Source organism: Lepidothrix coronata, unplaced genomic scaffold, assembly GCF_001604755.1.
Source record: "Lepidothrix coronata isolate B3197 unplaced genomic scaffold, Lepidothrix_coronata-1.0 Scaffold194, whole genome shotgun sequence".
Taxonomy (NCBI): domain Eukaryota; kingdom Metazoa; phylum Chordata; class Aves; order Passeriformes; family Pipridae; genus Lepidothrix; species Lepidothrix coronata.
Genome location: NW_016690374.1, coordinates 227,161 through 247,445, shown reverse-complemented (window position 1 = coordinate 247,445; position 20,285 = coordinate 227,161). Strand labels below are relative to the sequence as shown.

General features: G+C 42.1%; 1 protein-coding gene across 2 annotated transcripts; it reads right to left on the bottom strand.

The window, feature by feature from the left end:
• Nucleotides 1–8,469: 8,469 nt before the first annotated feature.
• LATS2 (large tumor suppressor kinase 2) lies at nt 8,470–19,459 on the bottom strand. Of its 2 annotated transcripts, none has more exons than XM_017831661.1 (5): nt 17,116–19,435; nt 13,907–14,489; nt 13,095–13,277; nt 11,802–11,908; nt 8,470–11,074 (listed from the first exon to the last, which is right to left on the bottom strand). In XM_017831661.1, the coding sequence occupies exons 1-5, from the start codon at nt 18,520–18,522 to the stop codon at nt 10,580–10,582; spliced, it is 2,775 nt and encodes a 924-aa protein (XP_017687150.1). In that variant the 5' UTR covers nt 18,523–19,435; the 3' UTR covers nt 8,470–10,579. The 2 variants fall into 2 exon arrangements, with proteins under 2 accessions (XP_017687150.1, XP_017687151.1); XM_017831662.1 differs by having other exon boundaries at nt 10,716–10,895; nt 17,116–19,459.
• Nucleotides 19,460–20,285: the final 826 nt, after the last annotated feature.

Sequence of the window (20,285 nt, the reverse complement as noted above, 5' to 3'; positions counted from 1 at the left end):
AGCTAGTGAAGGATGAACTCTATTTCCAGTTAATAAGACATTCCTTTAAAAGATGAATACTTGCACTTACCAAGAAAAATCTCTTGCAGAAAACCCATGTAAATCTATATAGGTTATAGAGTAGCATCTTCAGATATGGAACAAAGAAATTGAAAAATTTTGCTCTGAAGCAGAAACTTCATTCCACACCCCATTCCAGCACTCCAATGAGCAAAGCACAATTAGCTACACTTTTCCTTAGAGATACCCAGAACATGTCTAACAAAATGGGCTCTCCTGGTCAAGTAAGCAATCCATTGTCTACACTGAGAAAGGCAAAGGCAGGCAGCAGGATCACAGAACATCACATTTTCTGAACCTGCATCTCCCTCATTTCACTTTTTGTCTACTGAAAGCAAGTGTGACGAGGAAGGGAAGCGTGCCACCCATGCACAGGTGTTTTCCCAAAAAATCTCCACCGATTCCATACTGGTCACCTCTTTCTTCCTCTCACTGATCAGCTATAGCTGCCTGTGCAGGGACACAAAGGGAAATGTTTCACCTTTGACTCATACCACAGGATTTAAAAATAAACTAGAAGCTCATTTGCAAAGGCACAGGTGTTCTTTCATGTCTTTTCCCTGGGCTTCAAACATCCTTTTCTGCCTCTGCATTTCTACTGCTTTTGTCTTGGGACATTTACCAGTATCTGCTCTGATAGATTCTAGTATCCCCCTTGTGACCACTTAACTGCTGTTACTCACTTTAAAAATAAATACAGACACTAGGGGAAAGAATCTTAATAGAAGCACAATATGTTCATGTTAATATAAGTACATATTAACTCTGGGCTTCCCAGCGCAAGAGAAAACTATCTGAAAATCAGGTTGCAGTGACTGGATAAACCTACCCTATTCTCCCTGGTATCCTGTAAGCAACTAAAACTCATGCCTACAATCTGAATTCGTGATCTAGGGTGTCCTGCAGCATGGAGTTGTTCAGTGCCTGTAGGAACCACAGAAAAAGTACAGGGGGCCAAAGAAACCTGACTAAATAAATCCTTCATAGGCAAGCCACTGTTAATTGTAAAGGAACATACAAGCAGCATATGGAATTTGGGGCATTCAAGGATATTATGCTGTGTAAAAAACCATTCCACCACTGTGCTCCCAACGCTGAGATAATTCAGTATCTGCTGGTGGCATTGTACCTCGACAGACATGAGCAGTAATTATCCTACCCAAAAGAGGGCAGCAGTTAAACTTCTATGGCATAGTTTGTATTATATTCAGAAATGGTTTTTAGCAGTGACAAATGTTGTTTCAAGTAGCTCAATGACTGGGAATTGTGCCAGACCCTAACAGTAGAAGATGTTATTTTATTGATATTTCTCAAAAGGAAGTCAAGCTTGATTATGCATGTTGACACTCAGAAAATGCAAAGTAACATTTAAATTCATAATAAAGGGACGAGGACACTTTATGTAAGAGTGAGGATGTTAATCATGTAATTTAAGTCAGTCATTGAGCTGCAAAGTGAATTTCAATGTATTAGTAAAGAGCAGACAAGCACCGAGATCTGCAATCTATTTTGGAAAGTTTCCTCCCTGCCCCTTGAGCTCCAACTGCTGTCACTGGGGTTGGCCTCTCTGTGCTGCACCATGACTTGTCCTTATCAGGGAACCACAAAGTTACTCCTAAGCCCACCGATCAGCACTGTTTTCTTTTTCTTGCTGGTTACAGCCGTGCTTCATTTTCCCTGCTGGTTCTCAGCTGTTAGAAAAGGGGATTTTGTCTTCCAGATAAACTGCTTTCCATCTTATTTATTGGTCCTTCTTTTTCTGCTGCTCAGGCTTCCACCCTCTGGCCAGAGGAGCCTGCAGCATCTCCTTGCCATCCTTGGCCCAGAGCCCCAGATTCCCCCAGGATGGAAGGAGCCCTGCAGGTCTCTAGTCCAGCCTCCTGTGCTGAACTCAGACCAGGCAGTGTAAGGTCACTTCAAGGTGTCTTACAGCTAAGGTAGAGCAGGAACCAGAGCAGGAATGTGCTGGAAGCAATTTACTCTGCTTTGGCAAAACCACTTATTAAATCAGCTGATTCCCAAACCAGCTGTTAAAAACCCCTCCAAGCTATCACCACACAGAGCAATTAGAATTTTGCAGCTTGCCAACAAGTTTCTCACCTTGTGCAGGAGATCTTGAAGTAGGCTCAATTTAACAGAGGCCAAACACAAGAGTAAAGCAGTGCAGAGAGACACTGCCATCATGGTTGCTCAGCAGACTACCTCTGGTAGGTTGCCTCCAACCTCCAACCTGCCTGAATTTCTTCATTTCACTGTGACTTTGGGTAATAGGCTTCAAGGTCATGACTGTATTAATTACCAAGGCCAAGTGCAAGGCTGCTGGGCATATGGAGTTGGCTTTGGCTAGGGAGCTACAGAAGGAAGGGATTGGTCTCGATTGTCACACCTGTGTGGAATTTGATTTCAGTCAATTAACACCATTTGATTTTAGTCAAAGAAGGCCCTTCCATCAAACAGCACCGGTCTGGGGGGATATGAAATGTGGAGGCATCTCAGAATATTTTTTCCTGTGGGCATCATGTGCTGTGCTCAGCCTCACACCTGCCAGGCACCTGATGTGCTGTGCTTAGCTGTGACAGTAGAGACACAGGCTTGGCTATCACCCATGGGTAGCTGCACGTCCCATTTTGTGTCCTCCTGTAGTGGTGACATAACAAATCTCCTGGGCCATGACAGTCCCCACTGCTGAGCTACCCACTGCCCTGCATTAGGCTGTCCCAACTAGCGGGGACACAAAAACTTCCCTGGGGGATGGGACACTAGTCCCAACCAGTATGGGCACAAACCCATGGGTACACTTGCCTTCAGGAGTAGTAATTGCTCCCTGGTCCGCTTCTGTCAGAAAAGGTATAGCCCACACAGAAGTCATGCCCTTGCAACATGCTTGCTCCTGCTGCTCTGCTCGTGGCCTCAGGTTAGATGACCCAACACTGTCAACCCTGAAATGGTTCCACATTACTATGTCTTGTCATCTACACCACCTCCCACTGGGAAAGATGCAAAGCACATCTGGGCTATGGTTCATTTTGAGAACAACAATAGCAAAACAATCTGCATTGCTGCAAACATGCAGGCATTTGGTACACCAGTTCCAGCAACCACTGTTGCCCTGACTTCATCACAAAAGAAAAGAATACTTACAAATCAGCAAACCACAGCATTTCAGTGAAGTAAAGAAAACTGTTGTGTGCAGTGGTGTCAATCCCTCAGCTACAGGTCTGGGTAAATAAGCATTTGGTTGTCTCATGGTCTGTCTCAGCATGTGACACCCACCACCACCACCAAAGATGGTACAGGCACCAGCCCAGTGCATCACAACCTCAGTACTGCTCCTGCTGTGATTCCTGCTCCTAGTCCTGGCTGGGGTATGGATTAAATGTAAAAAGAAGACAAGAATATTGATGACATCAGAGTTACATGAGAGATGAGGTTGTCAATTAAGTTAATTTTAGTTTCAGATATTAGTTGGATTTGTTTGACCTCTTTTGTTATTTTTAGAGCTAGTTTAAGTTGGCAGGTCCTGCTATGTGGGAAATTGAATGTAAAAAAAATCCTTTGGGCCTAAATTAGAATGCACAGTTGGAAATTTCCAAGAAATTATATTTCCAAAATCTTTCTGGAAACTTCAAAATGACATAGTAACAGCAGTTTATTTTAATGTTTATAATTTTGAATAGAGTGTGTTATACACAATATAAGCCCTTGGCCTTTTTATTACATTTTTTGCTTAGATTTCTTTGGAAACAAAATATTTTTATCATTTTTTGGACACATGATTGTGAATGCACTGGTAAGCTCCCCCCAAATATTTCCATTTTGTCAAACCAATATTTTCCTATGAGAAGTGTTTTCTTTGGAAAAAAACCCCCACTATGGATTTGAAGTTGCCTCTTTCTGCCCAGTGACTTGGTCTTCAGCAACACATATAGAGTTCCCTGAGGGAAACAGCCTGTCCCCACCCAATCCCTGGGAACAGAAAGACAACTTTCTTCTGGGAGATACTTTTATTTAAATAATTCCTCCAGAACTGAGCATTTGGGGGGCAGAGCAGTGACACGTGTCAGTGTTACAGTCCTATTGCACAGTGGGGACAGGGAACACATTGAGAAGATGGATATTGAAAAGGCATTATTACACTCCCCGGTGACGTGCCATAGGTGCCCCACAAGGCTCACAGCAGACCATCGTCATCCCTACCAGTGCTCTGCCATTTATCTGGCACTTCCATCTGTGAAAAGGCATCTGGTCTCTGGCAGTCACCTCTTTTACCTACGGCTATGTGGGTGCACGTTTTCTGAAAAGGGCTCCTTTAGGTGAAACTTTTGTTCTGGCTGTGCACGGCTCTGTTCAGTGGTGGGCAAAGGCTGGGGCATAGCCGAGGTTGTTATGCGCCCCAACATCTCAACAGCTTCAGAATCCTTCATACAGCCCTTTAGCTCCACTTTCTTTCAAGATCTTTTGGCTGGGCACTGCCTCTCCATGCGTTCCTGCAGCTACGGTACAGTGCTCAAGGGTGGTATGAGGCTTCTGATGCCAAGAACAACAACAACAGAATCCCCACTACCAGCCTCTGAAGGGCTTGGAGAGCAGCAGATATGGCTGGTGACAGTCATCTCCTGTTCCGGTCTGCCCTTGTGCTTGGGGAGGATGTGTCATCCCCGGAGGCTTTTCCTGGACAAAGTGCTGGCTGACCATACCCGGCGCTGGCTGAGAGCCTACAGTGAGTGGGAGGTCGGCCTGCAGATCTCCAGAGGTCCCTGCCAACCGGCATTTCTATGGTCCTATTGTTTTTTCACCCCTGGCCCCATCCAAAGCAGATCCAGCTGTAAAGCCAGCCTTGATACCCACTGCTGTTCCTGTCACTCCCTGTTCTGCTTGGGTATCTGCAGTCTTCCCAGTTTCCACTCGAGTGAACTCCTTTAAAAAAACCCCTCATTTTCTTGGAATTTCATCATAACATTAAGTTAAAACATGCTCTACACAGGTTCTTTTGAAGCTGTTATCTTATAAATCAGTTCTGAATTGTGACCTTTCTTATCTGTTGGATTTCATGCCTAGAAAATCAAACCAAAAAACCTCTTACCAGTCCTTCAGTGTTGAGGTAAACCCAAATATGTAAATAGATGGGAAACATACCTGTAAAGTATTGGACAACTGAGCCTTTCATAATGCTCATATGCCAATGAACATTTTTGCCCCGTGCCGAGGTCCCAGTAGCAAAGTTAGACACATAAAACGTACATGTGTGTTCCCTTCTTTCCTTTCTGACGGCTGTATTATTCAGCATGATCAGGTCTTTTTTTAGTGAAATTAACTACTCTGAAATTGGCATCAGACCAATGAACGCCACAGGCAGTTACTGAGCTGAGCTTACTGCCGCTATTAAGGTCAAGAATGACCAGTGCTATGGAAAGCAGTTGTCAAGAAGACACAGTAACTCACCAGACCATGAGGCCACCGCACTGAGAGGCTGAAGAGAGGCCGCCCTCAGTAGTAGCGATTTCATTTTCAGACTGTGCATTACTAAAGATAAGCCATCAGACTTACCATGTTACTGGCAAGTGACCTGCAGATCCTTCTCCTTTCGAGCTCAGTTTCCCATTTTGGCCATAAAAAGCTATCAGTGCCCCTTTTGGAAAGGAGCAGAGTTGTGCAGCTCTGAAAAAAAGGAAGGAAAAAAATCTCACCTATAGCTGCCCAACAGCATAGAAGTAGGAGAAAAAAAGCACTATTAATTATGACAAGCATATTTATGGGACAGCTGATGTGGCCTTCAGAAGCACAGCCAGTTTAGGGGAAAAACTTTCCATCTGTGGCAAGTACTTCATGGCACATGGTGAGCTCCTTTGTGGCATTTGGCTGGCCAAACCAGCAGCATTGTGGTGAGCTATTGCTCCGTTTCCTTTAAAGCAGCCTGGGGATGGAGGTGGTGTGGGAGCTGGGTGACAATACAGCCTCTTTCCTCCCCGTACAGCATGACCCAAAGCTGAGGGTCTGGCTCACTGCATGAGCACATGTGCAGGCTCCCTGCTGAGAAGGGTGTTGTGTGCTCCCAACAAGTGCAAGACAAACAGGATGTGCCCGACATGAATGCTCTCGCCCCCATGTGCACCTCCAAGGGGTAACCACTGCGCACTGCAGCAAGGCTGGACCATCTCTAAACTCTTTTTCCTGGCTGCCACTCATGATCTAACAGAATCAACTATTTCCCCTTGCTCATGTGTACCCCTTCTGCATTCAATTCTCTGTTTTCTTATACATCCATCAAAGGGGCCAAGTAGCTGGGGCTTTCCTGGGTCATGGGGATCCCAGGACCAAGACCAGGAGATAAGGTGTGCCTAAACTCTATTTATTGAGCCTCACTGAAATTTAACAAATACCCAAAGATCACAGAAGGCTGCTTCATGAAGACCCATTTTCTTCACATATCTAAAAATTAATAGATGCTGGCTCAGGTATTTTTCATCTCACAGAACTGAAGTAAAGGCACCTTCCAAACCACAAGAGCTGCAAGTCAGCGCATCCATCAGTTTGTTCAAACTTCTGTTGTTCATGTCACCAGGCTCCAGTTTGGTCTGCAGGGCCTGGAGCTACTGTTGCATTTGCAGGTGACCCCAGCTTTACGGATCAGATCCTCCATTTGTTTTGCTAAGATGGAGCCCAGGACTCGGTTTTAACAAATGCTGCTCACTGTTCATTCACTGCTCAGAACAGAAACCCAAGGAAGGCACAACTTCCATGTTCTTGCTGCAGCAGATTTCTCTGCCAGGAAAAACATTTTTACACTTTTTTTTTGTGTGTGTGTGTTTTAATGGTAACTATTTCTACATTATCTATTCCTAAGATTATTTCCTGTGGGAAAGATTTAATATTTTTAATTCCAATAATAATTTTAGCAACAGTTGCCATTTTCTGCCAATGTTTCTGCATTTTGGGATAAGACCAAATTATATGTTCTAAATTCTGCTTCTTGTTACAGTTTCTCTAGGAAAGCTTTTAGGGCAGTTATTTCATACCTCAAAAATTACAGGGAAAAGAATTTTCTTATGCTCATGAGACCAGTTTTCCATCCAGTTCCAGGCTATCGCCTGTTTCCTGCATAGTTAACCTCATTCTTCCATTTCCATTTAAAAGTCAAATGCTTCTCTCTCTCAGTTAGCTTTCATGTTGTTCACACTAGGCACTTAGTTATAACTTCCACTGCCAGTTCTTTTGCATCCAATTAGGAATAATTTGCTAACCAAGAATTATGGCTGCTGCTCAGCAAATCTGGCCACACTGAAGAGTACAGATATTAAAGGCCTTCAGAGGCCCCTTTTTGTTCCTGTGCCCCTGGCACCCCTGCTTCATAAAGTTTTCATTCTGGAAGCAGCAATTTCTTAAAAGTTTTGAGGCAATTATTCACACTTTTGTACACACAATAAGTAGCGTTACTGTGCATACATGTCTTTGCTGAAACCCAGGAATGAAATTCTGGTCTTCCCAAGATCAGCAGCGGGTTTAACCTTAGTAAAGTCAAGATTATGTCTCAAATATCACCCGTGACCTTAATCAAGAACACTACTTCAAAATTAATAAACTCCTTGCTTGCAGTCAAGAAGAAATACATCTGGGCTTTTTTGTTTGTTTTGGGGGATGTTTTTGAGGAAGAGGGTTTTTTAAGACAAACACTGAATTTATATAACCTCTGAAAAGAAGATACCTGATGTTTTTGCAGGAAGTTCAGCAGAACCAAGAATGCTGGGCACCAATCTCAATATATGGCATATTGCTTACTTGTCCAAATTTCCTAATATTTATTCCCAAGTTTCTGTTTGCATCTGAAATGTCTGCAAAGAATGTGAGCCTTCTAGAGACAGTGCCTAATAAAAGATTTGTTTTTCAAATCAGTTCTTCTGTAGGTGAAATGGAAGTTGGCTTTTGTTCCCTGCAGCATAGATTCTAAATGACTAATACATGCATTGTGGAAGCACCCATCTCCTTCTGGGCTAGTTTCTCTTGTTTTGCTTAGTTGCAAATATTCTGTATTTGCAGGTGAATTATTTACAGTTTAGAAATAAACCAGAGGCAACAGCCAGAGGGGGCAAGCAAGGGTTGCAGCTGCCCTGGAAGCACCACCACTACACAGAAAGTGACTGTGTTGAATTTTATGCCACCTGTTGACCTGGTCACACCACAGCAAGTTTTTCTGGAATCCTGCTCCTTATTCCTAAGGGCCATGAGGACAGAAGAAATTGTCTGAAGGTACGCAGAGATTCCATATCAAATGCTACACGAGAGATGAGATTTGGATCTCATGTTTGTAGCTCAAACCCATCACTAACATTACAAAACCAAACCCATTAAAACTTCTGCCTTAAAAGAGGCAGCAGAAGTTATCTGTTTCAAGAACACATAACACATTTTAGATTTTGATCCAGATTTTTAATAAATTGTGCCAGTAGAAGCTTTCAAAGGCAATGATATATCAATAAATAACAGTTAAATTGAGTTCCTGAGAAAGAACCTACCACATGAAAGAATGTCAGATAGATGTAAATAACAAAAAATGGCATTACTATATAAAAAAGCAGTAATACTGAATCTTACATGAACTGTCACAACACAAGCACTGCATACCTCAGAACATTCCTTTCATACAAATGTAAACAAATACACAATCATTTTTGTTTAGTTCAGGCTGATGAATTCATATGTTGTTGCTTAGATATCTAAACAATGGATAGGATAGGATATGCTAAAACATTAAGGAATAATATGTGGAATAATATACGGAAAAAATAATGAAGCTCCAGATTTAAAAATAAAATAAAGCAAAAACACATTAAAGGAGTGTTTTCCTCAAATGTTATTAGGTCAATCGCTTTAAACAGGACTGTTACACTAATCTGAATTAAGGATTTTTGTGTGTGTTTACTTATTTAGTTATATATAATATATATGCAAATATGTATGGCTTAATTATCTTTAGTATTCTGATATCACTTTGAATAATTCTCACTTATACATACAAGAAAAATGCGTATTTTAACATAGTTAAAAACTGATATTTCAAAATATGCCTATAATTTGACAGAAATGAAGGCCTATTGTGCTCCATCACAGCAACATTTTAACCTCTAGACAACAGGACAGAATGACCTATCAACAATGCCAACATTTTCAGATGTCAGTGGCTAAAATACTAGGGTCCTTAATGGACACACAGCCAGTTACATGTAGGGATGTGATGTCTGGAAAAGCCACATACTTCCAGGTTCCGCAGATGTCCGTGGAGCTGCACACGCCCAACGTGGCACTTGGGATCTGGACGCACTGTGGGAGCACAGCATCAGACATCCTGGTTTGCGTCTGTGAGCGCTGGTGCTCTGCACCGCTGCTGGAACTGAACCACAACCACCTGCCTGGACCAGCCCCATCCAGGCAGCTGCCACAAACCAGCTTTGTTGTCATGGTCTTGCTGCTGAACCTTGGTGGGGAAACCTGTGCCGATGACGTGAGCTTACTAAAACGATCTGTCACATCAGACCACAAAATCTCTATTCAGGTACAACCTTTGCAATCCGTTTTACAAAATTAATATTGGATACAATCACAAGAGGAAACCACCCACACAATACATAATCAACACACGGTTTAAAATGGTCTAATTTTAGACCCTTAGAAAAACGGATCCACAGGACCTGCCTGTGAATGGCAAGAAAAGGCCATTTCAAATAGAAAAACACTGCTCATGCAACATTCTTCACACACTAGACAATGAAATCACACCCAAATTGTCACTTGCGCACACTTTCTATTACACTCCAATAAGCAGAAGGAAATAAAGCAGCTTTAAGGTTATGTCACAATTTTGAAATGTGGAAAATACATATAATAAACAAAATCACCGTGTGAATACAATGGCATCAGTAAATTTAGAAAATTAGAGAGCAGTTTTCTTTTTTCATTTTTCTATTTTTTCTTTCTTTCTTACATTATTGCACAGAGACCTTTCATCACATGTTCTTCAGCTTTATGCATCTTCCTAAATGTGAAATAAGTGCTATGGATAAAATAAAAATGTAGAAAAGAAGAACAGCAGCATGATTTGTCAAAGTTAATCCCTATAATTTAGTAGGAAAAAAACCCTGCTATAAACAAAATATAAGTGCTCTTTATTCATTTAAAAAATAACGCTGACAGTTGCAGAAGTCTGTAAATGTTAATCTGAGTAGGGGGATGCTGACCTCAAATAAAAATAGGCCTAGAAATTATAGACTGCTGGCCTTGCAGATTTTGGTGAAGACCAGGATTTCAAGTGTAATTATCAACAAAGTTATTTACAGTAGAACTGACCTGAACTTTCAAGATTGCCATTTTTAGGACCTGGCCCTGCAAGCATCTGACTCCCCAAGATGTCTCCAGCCTCAGCTGAAGGTACACCTGAATAACTGCTGCAGGATCAGATCCTAAAGGATCAGCTAAAGGCCCTATTGGATTTGAGATTAGTCTCATCTGCAGTAATCTATACAATAATTTACACATATACAGGCTGACAAGCTCCAGTCTGATCCACCACACCTTTGTCTTCTACGTCAGATTTCTCAGACTGGCCAACTTCCATTCCAGAAGGTTTGGGATACCTGAACGGATACCCGTTGTCATCAAAGAATCTTCGGAAAGTAAACTCGTAAAAAGCATGTTCTGTGTGTTTGCTATTGGAAGAGGCCAGTGGATCCCACGTCCTGGTGCTGTCACCGCTAGCATCATTCCAAGGACTTTCTTCTTCAACCGGATCAAAATTTGAAGTGTCCATTGGATGGCTGATTTTTGGAACATAGGGAGCTGGCTGCCTACGGATATCGGTAGAGAAGTCCATAGAGTGAAAGAAAGAATGGGCTTTAATATCATCTGCTCCATTTCTTCCAAGCCTGTCTTCAGCAGCACAGCAGAGCTTTGTGATGAGATCAGTTGCCTCAGGGCTTAGCTTGATCTGTGAGGGAATGTGCAGTGTGCTTTCCCAATTTATCACCTACAGGTAAGAAAGGTATTAAGCAACTTGTAATCCTGTAAACAGAACCCTTGCAATGGCCAACACTAACTGTGCAGAAGTATACACATAATGAGTCCACTCATAGCCTCCACATTTCAGAGGTCCAAGAACCCAGTTATTAGATTGCATTGCTTGTTAATAATTATTTTAATGGATCAAAAAACACTGTTGGCCAGCAGACAAAAGAAGTAATTGCATTTTTTAGAAAGGCAGATTCCTTCTTGAATGCTCCCATAGTCAGATTTGAGAACATACTCAGTTTACACATGATTTTGTGGAATTACTTCAAGGAATTACTCCACTTTTTCTCCAAAATGTAAACTAGGAAAAGTGGTCACAAGACAGATCCTTTCTAATAAAGAACTACCCACTGCTCGACTTTGAAACACATTGCCAACTGCAATTATCACTGGCATATCAGCTTACTGATAGGCACTCTAAGGAATTTAAATGGATGAACTCGTGCTTAAGAAATCAGAACTCTGCAGAGAAGACTCATAAAACCAATACCTATCTATGCAGTTGGAAGAGTAAGTCTCTTTGTTGACTGGGAAAGGGTATGTGCTTGCATGGAACTATTTAAAGTCAGGCTTTTTAAATTACTCTTTTCTCTAGTGAAACAAAGGGGAATAGGTCTGTGCATGGAGAAGGGAAGGGAAAAGGTTAAAATTTTGCTACCAGAGATTAGGACTTTGCTTCAACTTACCTTCAGTTGGGTTTCTGTGGGTGTAGGAGCCAGAAAAGGAGGCTGTCCCACTAACATCTCAAAGAGGATCACACCAACACTCCACCAGTCACAGAGCTGAGTGTATCCTGAAAGGCAAGCCAAAGGTTGACCTCCACAAGCCAAGGAGAATGTGTATAAAGCTACTTGCAATTAAGTATTAAAACATACAGCACAGATTTCTGCCTTTTCTCAGACTTCATATTTGTGACTTCTGCTTGCTGACCCAAATTTTCTGCTGCCACTAAAGATCTAATCCTGTTGTCTGTGAACCTTTCTGAATAAATTTCATTCTGAACACAAACTGAGTCGTGAAACCATATAATTAGAAAGAATGAAGGAGGGTTTTTTCGTGCCCTGTCCCACACCTACACAGCACAAACTGGATCTCAAAGAGTAACAAAAAATGTTTAGCGACCCCCATAGGGTTCGGTGGAGGTGATACCACAAGTTTGAAAAGCTGCTGAAAGACACAGTCTGGCTCTAGAGACAGAAGAGATCCACAGATGACTTTCTGAGCAAGTTCCAAGCAGAGGAACAACTTCAATCACTTAACTGCTGTAACAAGACAAATAAGGTATATGTTTGAGATCTCCAAAAGGGAATGGAGGATTTAAACACTGATTTCAATGGAGACTTGTGTCATCAGATGATGTAGGGTCCAGTGTGAAATCTCTCAATTAGAGAAAGATCAGGCTTAGGATTTAGCTTGCAGACAACTTTGAACACCTAAATCTCCTTACTACAGTCAGTTCTGCACAGATAGTCACAAAGTACTGTCTAAATTCCTTGACCGAAGCTTTTAAATGCAGGGTCTCCAGCGTAAATTGTGGAAAACTTTTTGCTGGGTTCCCCAGTTCTGGCTGGGAATCTGGAGGACATGTTTCCACAGTGATCCAGAACCATCAGCTGGCTGGCTGCTCACTGGGCCATGTAAACTTGGCAGCGGTCAGTTGTACTCCATGAATACAGATAATCTGCTATACACTTGAAAAATACCACTGCTAACGTTATCCAACACATTTATTAGCAGTCTCGCTTAAAGGCCTCAGAGTGGGGATATACAAACACACACGAAGTATGACCACCACCACTGTCAGTAAGGTGATGCTAAACACTGGAGCATGGAGAGTTCTCCTTAATCTGAGCTAAGTGTTTGTGGCCTTCAGAATGACAACATTCCAAAGCAGCAAGCTTATTTAAGGAAAAAAAAAAAAGAAGTATTTCAAAGCACCAGCGTTCACTTAAACAGGAAAAAAATAAAGGTTTATCTACCTTTACGAAGCAGGACTTCAGGAGCGATGTAATTTGGGGTTCCAACTAATGAGTGGGCTAGACATCTCTGATGCTGCTTCTTAGCTCTTTGTTCCAATGTCTTCAGCCTATCTCCACATCTACAATTGGACACATCATCCCAAAGATCACTGGGCTCCATGCTGTCTTGTCTGATATGGCTCCCTTTCAAATGCAAGAGAAAGTTTACATTCATGATCATAAAACATGCACACGAAGAGAAAAATAGTTACCTACATCTAGTGCCATCTTCTACTTTCGCTAAAGAACAGCATTGAAATGTTAAACCCAAGGTATTTCCTTCTGCCTTCCTCTTCACAATGGGTTTTCCATACAAAATGTCCAACAAAATGTCTTTGTCTCTGCACAAGGAAGTATGCTTCCATATGGTGGATACAGAACAATGGTGTATATTTAGGTTAGCTATATGAATTTTTTGTGACCTTTTTGCCAACAGACACCAATACTCCTCAACAGCACACACAGGACATATGTGGACTACTTCATATCTGTAATTAAATCATTTCACCACCAAAAGAATAAACTGAAAAACTGCTGCTGCTACAGTGAACAGCCACTTTACTGACAGGGTTTTGAACAATACTGGAAACAAAAGGACTGGAAACAAACTAATTGCATAAATCGGAGAGAGACAGACATGTAATACTGCCATTGACTGTTTGTCCATGTTCACACCACCTCAGTTTCCTCAGCTGGTGTTTCTGCCAAAAGGCAGGTGCTTGTTTCAAAATAAACAATGTAATACCATTCCCAATAAAGTCTAAAAACATTACCTTTCTGATAGTATTTTGAATTGTGAGTCCACCTGAATCCAGTGCACAGTCCAAAGTCAGTCAGTTTGATATGCCCATCAAGGTCTATCAGAATGTTGTCTGGCTTTATGTCTCGATGAATAAATCCCATTTTGTGCACACTCTCTATAGCCAAAGTGAGCTCTGCAATATAAAATCTAGCCAAACGCTCTGGGAAGACCTCCATCCGAATCAGTAGACTCATCATGTCCCCACCAGGGATGTAGTCCATCACAAAGTACAAGTTGTCTTTATCTTGGAAGGAATAATAGAGTTTAACCACCCACTCATTGTCTGCCTCAGCAAGTATGTCCCTCTCTGCTTTGACATGAGCCACCTGATTCCGGTTTAGCACATCTTTCTTTCGCAGAGTCTTCATGGCATACAGGGCATGGGTGTCCACTTTGCAGGCCAGGCATACTTCTCCAAATGCACCAATACCCAGAGTCTTGATTTTCACAAACATAGATTTGTCCATTTTGGCCCTTTTAAGTCTGTTGTAGTTGGACTCCTTCTGGTAGAGAATTTTCCTCATTTGTTCCTGTTCTGCTTCACAAAGGCCAGCCTTTACAAAGAAAAGGAAACCACAAGAGCAAGTACTGTTATATCCATAGCAAGAGAACAATAAATGAGCATTCCCAAAACACATTTCTCAGAAAAATTAACCAAGAACCAGAAAAGATGCATTCATGAGAGACATACTCTCTTGTGAGTATTTCTGAGAAACCGGCAAATTCACTGTACCTTAACTTGTTACCTGAATTTGCCGTATCTGAGATTGGTCTGCCTGGCTCATTTGGCTGAACAAAAACACATGGGGCAATGTTGTCAGAGAGGGGGATATAACATAACAAACCTGACCATGCAATTTGGTTTACACCTTTCAAACGTGCACTTTCTCACTGCACTCCATGGTATGTATGCACACTGCAGTACAGCTTAATTTAAACTGAAACTTAAACCTAGATGCAGCAGTTCACTTTGTTCATGAATGGTTCTCCAGGGCAACTCACATTAACAGTTCCTACCTTGGGTGCCGTTTGCCTGTTGGTTTTTGTGTTGAAATTAATAAGCTGGTTTTGACCTACACATTCCCAATTACCTTGGAGCCTACTTTATAAACTGTTTTTCTTCCCCTGCCATATACAGCCTCCACTCTCAAGGTTTGTAGATCTCTTGAGCATCTGTTCTCTAAACTTCTCTTTCCCTCCAGAATATGTGCATCTAATCCTCAGGTCTGGCATCTGCTTAGCCACTGCAGCCCAGACCCTAGTGCTATTTTCCCCCTAAATGTATTGTTTTCCCTCCGTATCTAAGTTGTAAAAGTGCTTACTTGTCCACCTCCTGTCCCCAGGGAGCCTTTCCCCAGCCTTCAAGACAGAGCCTGTACACTGAAACTTTGGTTGTGTCACACTGTCCCTCTCCTGAGAGCCACTGGTGGCCTCCACCAGCAGAAGGCCCTGGGCTGATCCCCAGGATCCTCTGACAACTCATCCACTGCCACGTGCCCCTTTCTTCCCGCATACCCCAGTTCCAAAATCCTGAAGTAACTGGCATCAACTGAATCACTTCTGAGAAAAAGATTCATGCCTGGTGAGAAGGGGCACTGGGGAGGGGAGACGAATGTGAAGCTGACTGATTAGCAGGCTAGACACCCAAGCATACGCCCACAGGGCTGCTGCTTAGGTTGATTTAATTTCACATCTGTAGTCTAGGTATCTGAACATGAATGTGGGCAGCCAGACTGTGCAATGAGATCCCCACAGTATAAAAATTAAATCTGTCTGAATAAAGGATGGAGGAGGTCTGCAGAAACTTGCAGAACAGGTAGGATGAATTTTCAAACTGAAGGGAACACCCAAATTAAAACCAGGAATACTGTTTTTAAAATGAAAGGTAAGACCATCAATCCATAATAAAGGAAGTGTTTATTTTTTAAGGTAAAATAATTAGTGTGTTGTGTTCTTGGTTAATTCTAGAATAATGCAATATTCAGACAACCAAAATCTCCTGTGTGTATATTTTTAGTCAGTGAAGAGGTTGCTAGGGGAAGGAGTTGTTTTTGTTTATAGCTGAATTATCTCTGAATGAGGGAAAGCTGAAGAGTCATAAGAACTAACGCAATTAGCTGCTGTTTTGCTTCTCTAGAGATCATTCCCTATCTCAGTCTCAGGAAAATACTCACTAAATCCATGCAACACAACACAATCTGTACTTGCAGTGAGGACAAACTATTAACTGTCACTAAACTGCTGACCTTTCAAGAGATTTTAGAAACATCTTCTTTTAATTTTAACCTCAACAAACAAACCATTGAGTTTTCTGGAGCAATGTGAGCATCAAACGAATTGACCCTGGAAACTGACTGTGCTAGGGGAGATTGGATAGTTAATTATTATCTTATGCATCAATAATAGATTTCCTTAGAGCTTATCCTTAAATGCAAAAGTAGACTAGTCATATTCTAGTCATGCCTGGGGAAAAAAACCCCTCTTCCTCTGCCATATTTAAAAATTAAAACCAAAACTGCCAGAGCAACCATCAAAACTTGGCAGCTTTGTTTTAAGCAGCATTATCAGAGAATAAGCTTAGATTTGAGAGCTACAATTAGGCATGAAAGAAGCTCTATCACACAAAGTGCACCTCCCTGAAACCTGCATCTACAACAAGTTCCAGCAACGGTCCTAAAATCAGTTCAAGCTGGTCAAGATGAGATTACTTGTATGATATTATTACTTACATGTGTTCAACAGACAACTTCCAGTCAAGTATTACACACTCATCTGAAAATATGGCACAGTTAATATATTGCCAAGTTGAACAATGGCTTTGGTGAATGAGCCCATGGAAGAGGGAGGAAAGAGTTTTGCAAGAGCTGCCAAAGTATTGCCAGTTATCTCAGCCTCAAGCCTGCCTTCTGAGTTCTTACCTATGCAATCCTAATACTTTCCTGCTCTGGGAGTTTTTCTTTATTTTCCTTTTCTCGTATGAAGATATATCATTTCACATCTTTTTCAAACAGCCTTCCATACCTGCATCCACACTTCTAAGTGAATACAGTCTGGTATAGAGAGGTGTCTGATACCTACTACTTCCACTGGAGACTGCCTCTTAACTTTTTTGATGGATTAAAAATAGTAATAATCAATTCGACCCACTAGTTTTTATTATAACAAAACAAGGAGAATTACTTTTGCCATTTCTTGCTCCAATTGCAATCTTCTGTTAATTTTCTGCTGGTAGGTCTTTATGACATTTTCTACATGTTGCTCCATGTAGAACTTGAAGGCAAAAGGTGAGTAGCTCTTTATTCGGGATTCTCGCTTTTCCTCATCTTTGCCATTTTTTCGCACAGGCACCGGAGACGTCTGAATCTGCTTTTTATCCTTGCTTGGTTTTTCAGCTTTAGTGTTCTTGCTACTTTTATCGTTTCGCTCACTGTTCTCTTCAGCCTTATTGCACGTTGAACTGGGGGCTACACGGAGTGTCTGCTCCACACCCATGCATAAGCAGTTGATATCAAACTGCTCAGAGGTACCAGGAAGTAACAAATGCTTGGGATACGGTGGTGGTGGACACCGCAGCTCCTGGTTACCATAATCCACATCTAGTTGATAGGCATTAGCTGCCCCAACAGGTGGCACGTGCTGCTCAATGATCTCCAAGCCATCCACAGCCGGTGCCTGTGCAGGTAACCAGCCAGGATGGGAAGGTCCCACTGCAGTCTGAGGCTCAGGTCTCAACACTCGCATGCTCTTCACTGGCTGGAGAATATGAGCAGATGTGACTGCTGTGATTGTATTAGGAGACGTAATTGAAGGATCAGGTTTTCCTGGAGGAACCTGTCTTATAGACACTGTCACTTGTGGCTGTTGCTGGTGGTTGTTAAAGGAGTTTGTTCTGCTTGGCACTGTGGCATCAGGTCTGAAGGATACGTGTTGCCGTGGAGATGTTTCTATTCCTGGATTTTGTAAAGAATCTCGGCGGGACGGCGTTGCTGCCTGCCACTGCTGAACTTGAGGATTATTCATGTCATATAGGTCCATGTTTAGGCTATTTCTAGATGGAGTTAATAGATTTTGTGGTGGACTGTCTGAAAAATCATTAGCAAAGGCTGGACCTCTGGGTATCACATGCATTTGATGAGAAGAAGGACTTGTCTGTTTGTGATGAGAATGTGATATATACAGGCTTGCCGGTGCCTGCTGAAATGCATGACCAGTATTATTCTGAACAACTGCCCCTTTATTTGGGAGATTGGCATATCCTCCCTCCTGCTGCATCTTGTTTTGGAAGGATGGACTCCGCTGAACACCATACCCCATAGGCTCCCCCTGCACCATCATGTGCTGCCTACTGTAATGTTGGCTGTTGGAGCCATGGGATGCCTGCAGCTGCAAGGCCTGACTGCTGTGATTAGCCACTGGATAATTAATCACAGAAGACTCAATATTTGTAGGGTATGCTTTCTGCTGATGGCTAGTTGGTGTGCTGTGAGTGCCTACTCCAGAGGGTCGTTGTACAGGAGCATTCATAGCTGAAGACTGCGAAGCAGAGATTAAATAGTCCATGTATGGCCTTGGAACTTCAGTAAGCATATTTGCACCTTCTGCTCCAAAGCCTGTCCCTTCATAGGCTGCATTACTGATCTGATGGTAGGATGGAAAAGATTCATTGGATCCTTCAAAGCTTGGCCTGCGGGTTACATTATTTGGCACAATACCCTTTCCTTTATAAAAAGAACACAGAAGAATGTTAGGAAACAATTCAGGTGAATGAAACTCTTTGTATTTTATTACTCATCCATCTATACATACAGACATACACACGCATACTACATAGGGATTATGTGTTATAAAAACAACTTTCAAAATCTAAATAAAGTACTCTGAACATTTAAAGTTATAGGTGCCAAGCACTCCTACTGATAACGAGCTACTGGCCCACAACACTGCTCATGCCAAGAATCATCAGGGAGTCCTATCAAATCATGAAAACAGAAGCACAAATTCCCTAACTATGAACTCATCAGATTACACTACAGCCTGGTTTTTAAAGCTGGACCAGTATTATCACTTATTACTCACAGACAGAAGGAAGCTACAGAGCAGGGGGTTAAGTACAGCACCAACAGGAGGACAAAAGCTCCCAGAAGGACTGTCAATACAACTTAAAGTCAACATTGCTGTAAGATACTAGGTCATCACATAGTCCACATTTTCTGTATGGTGAGCCCACTGCTCACGAGGGATCTGTTTACATCTCTGTTCCATCTTTCTCCTCAAAAATCCTTCTTTCCCTCTCCTTCACGTAAACAAAGGCATCATACAGTTTGTCCTGTATCATTTCCAATGTGTTGGACACAGAATATCCCCTCATATTACTCATGTTCCATCTGTTTGGAAGGAAAATCTTTCAGGGTGTCAGCATATTAATTTTAGCTTGAAGAATGTGCAGAGACAAGATAGCAGCATGCCTACAATGGAAGTGTTAATGGCACTTTTCATCAGTTCTTTGATCTGAGGACAAATTGCAGGTATACAAAGCACTGGCTGTGCTAAAAAGACAAGGGGAGACACTGTACTGTTGTGATTTTTTTCTTTCCCTTCTGGTACTTTAGCTTTCAAAAATCACAGGATTTGGCCCATTTATGCTCAAACAATTTCCTTTTAAAATCTTGACTTCGCAAGGCCCATAAGAATAGTCATGCTGAACTAACAGGCTTTAGCATTGGATTGCAAGCTTTTTGCATTATAGTGTGTCCCAGCTGGGCCAGATGTAGCACCCCTCAGCACAGCTGCTGACTTTTCACCTTGACACACATGCCCTGCTGCATACAGACACACAAGAACGTGCACATTATTAAGACAGGTTTATGACCCCTCTCTGCACACTGGAGAGGCTGCCCTCATACTAAATGACACCTTCATAAACAGTGCAATGTTTTGAAATGGAATCAGGTTGGACAAATTATCAGAGTTCTTTAAAGTGAAATCTATAATCGGCAGCTCTTTCTCCTGTGATAACAAAAGGCCAAGCTTAGAGGCTGTATTTAAAACAACAGCCCCTGACAGCTCATCTGTTGGGACACAGTGAGAGGTACTGATGAGGCTGTGGCATCCTAAGAAGTGTGTACTCTGGCCTGGAAGTGGGAGGCAGCCATAAGACCCATTTGTCATCTCTGTCAGTAGGATTCATGCTGAGCCTCGGAGGCAAACTGACTTTGCTTTCCCCTATCAGAGGCCATGAGGGAAAGTAGCAGCAATAATTGTCCTTCTTTGGGACACATAATTCAGCTGTGCAAAGAATCTTGATGTCAAGAGAGATATGATGTCCACCTCCGAGATTTGTATACCAGTAA

Coding starts and splice junctions, on each gene's coding strand:
- LATS2 (XM_017831661.1), bottom strand. CDS start 18,522: ATGCTTACTGAAGTTCCAAGGCCATACATGGACTATTTAATCTCTGCT. Junction 13,278..13,906: donor TTCAAAATACTATCAGAAAG/GTAATGTTTTTA, acceptor TGCATTTGAAAG/GGAGCCATATCAGACAAGAC. Junction 11,909..13,094: donor TGAAGTCCTGCTTCGTAAAG/GTAGATAAACCT, acceptor CTTGCCTTTCAG/GATACACTCAGCTCTGTGAC.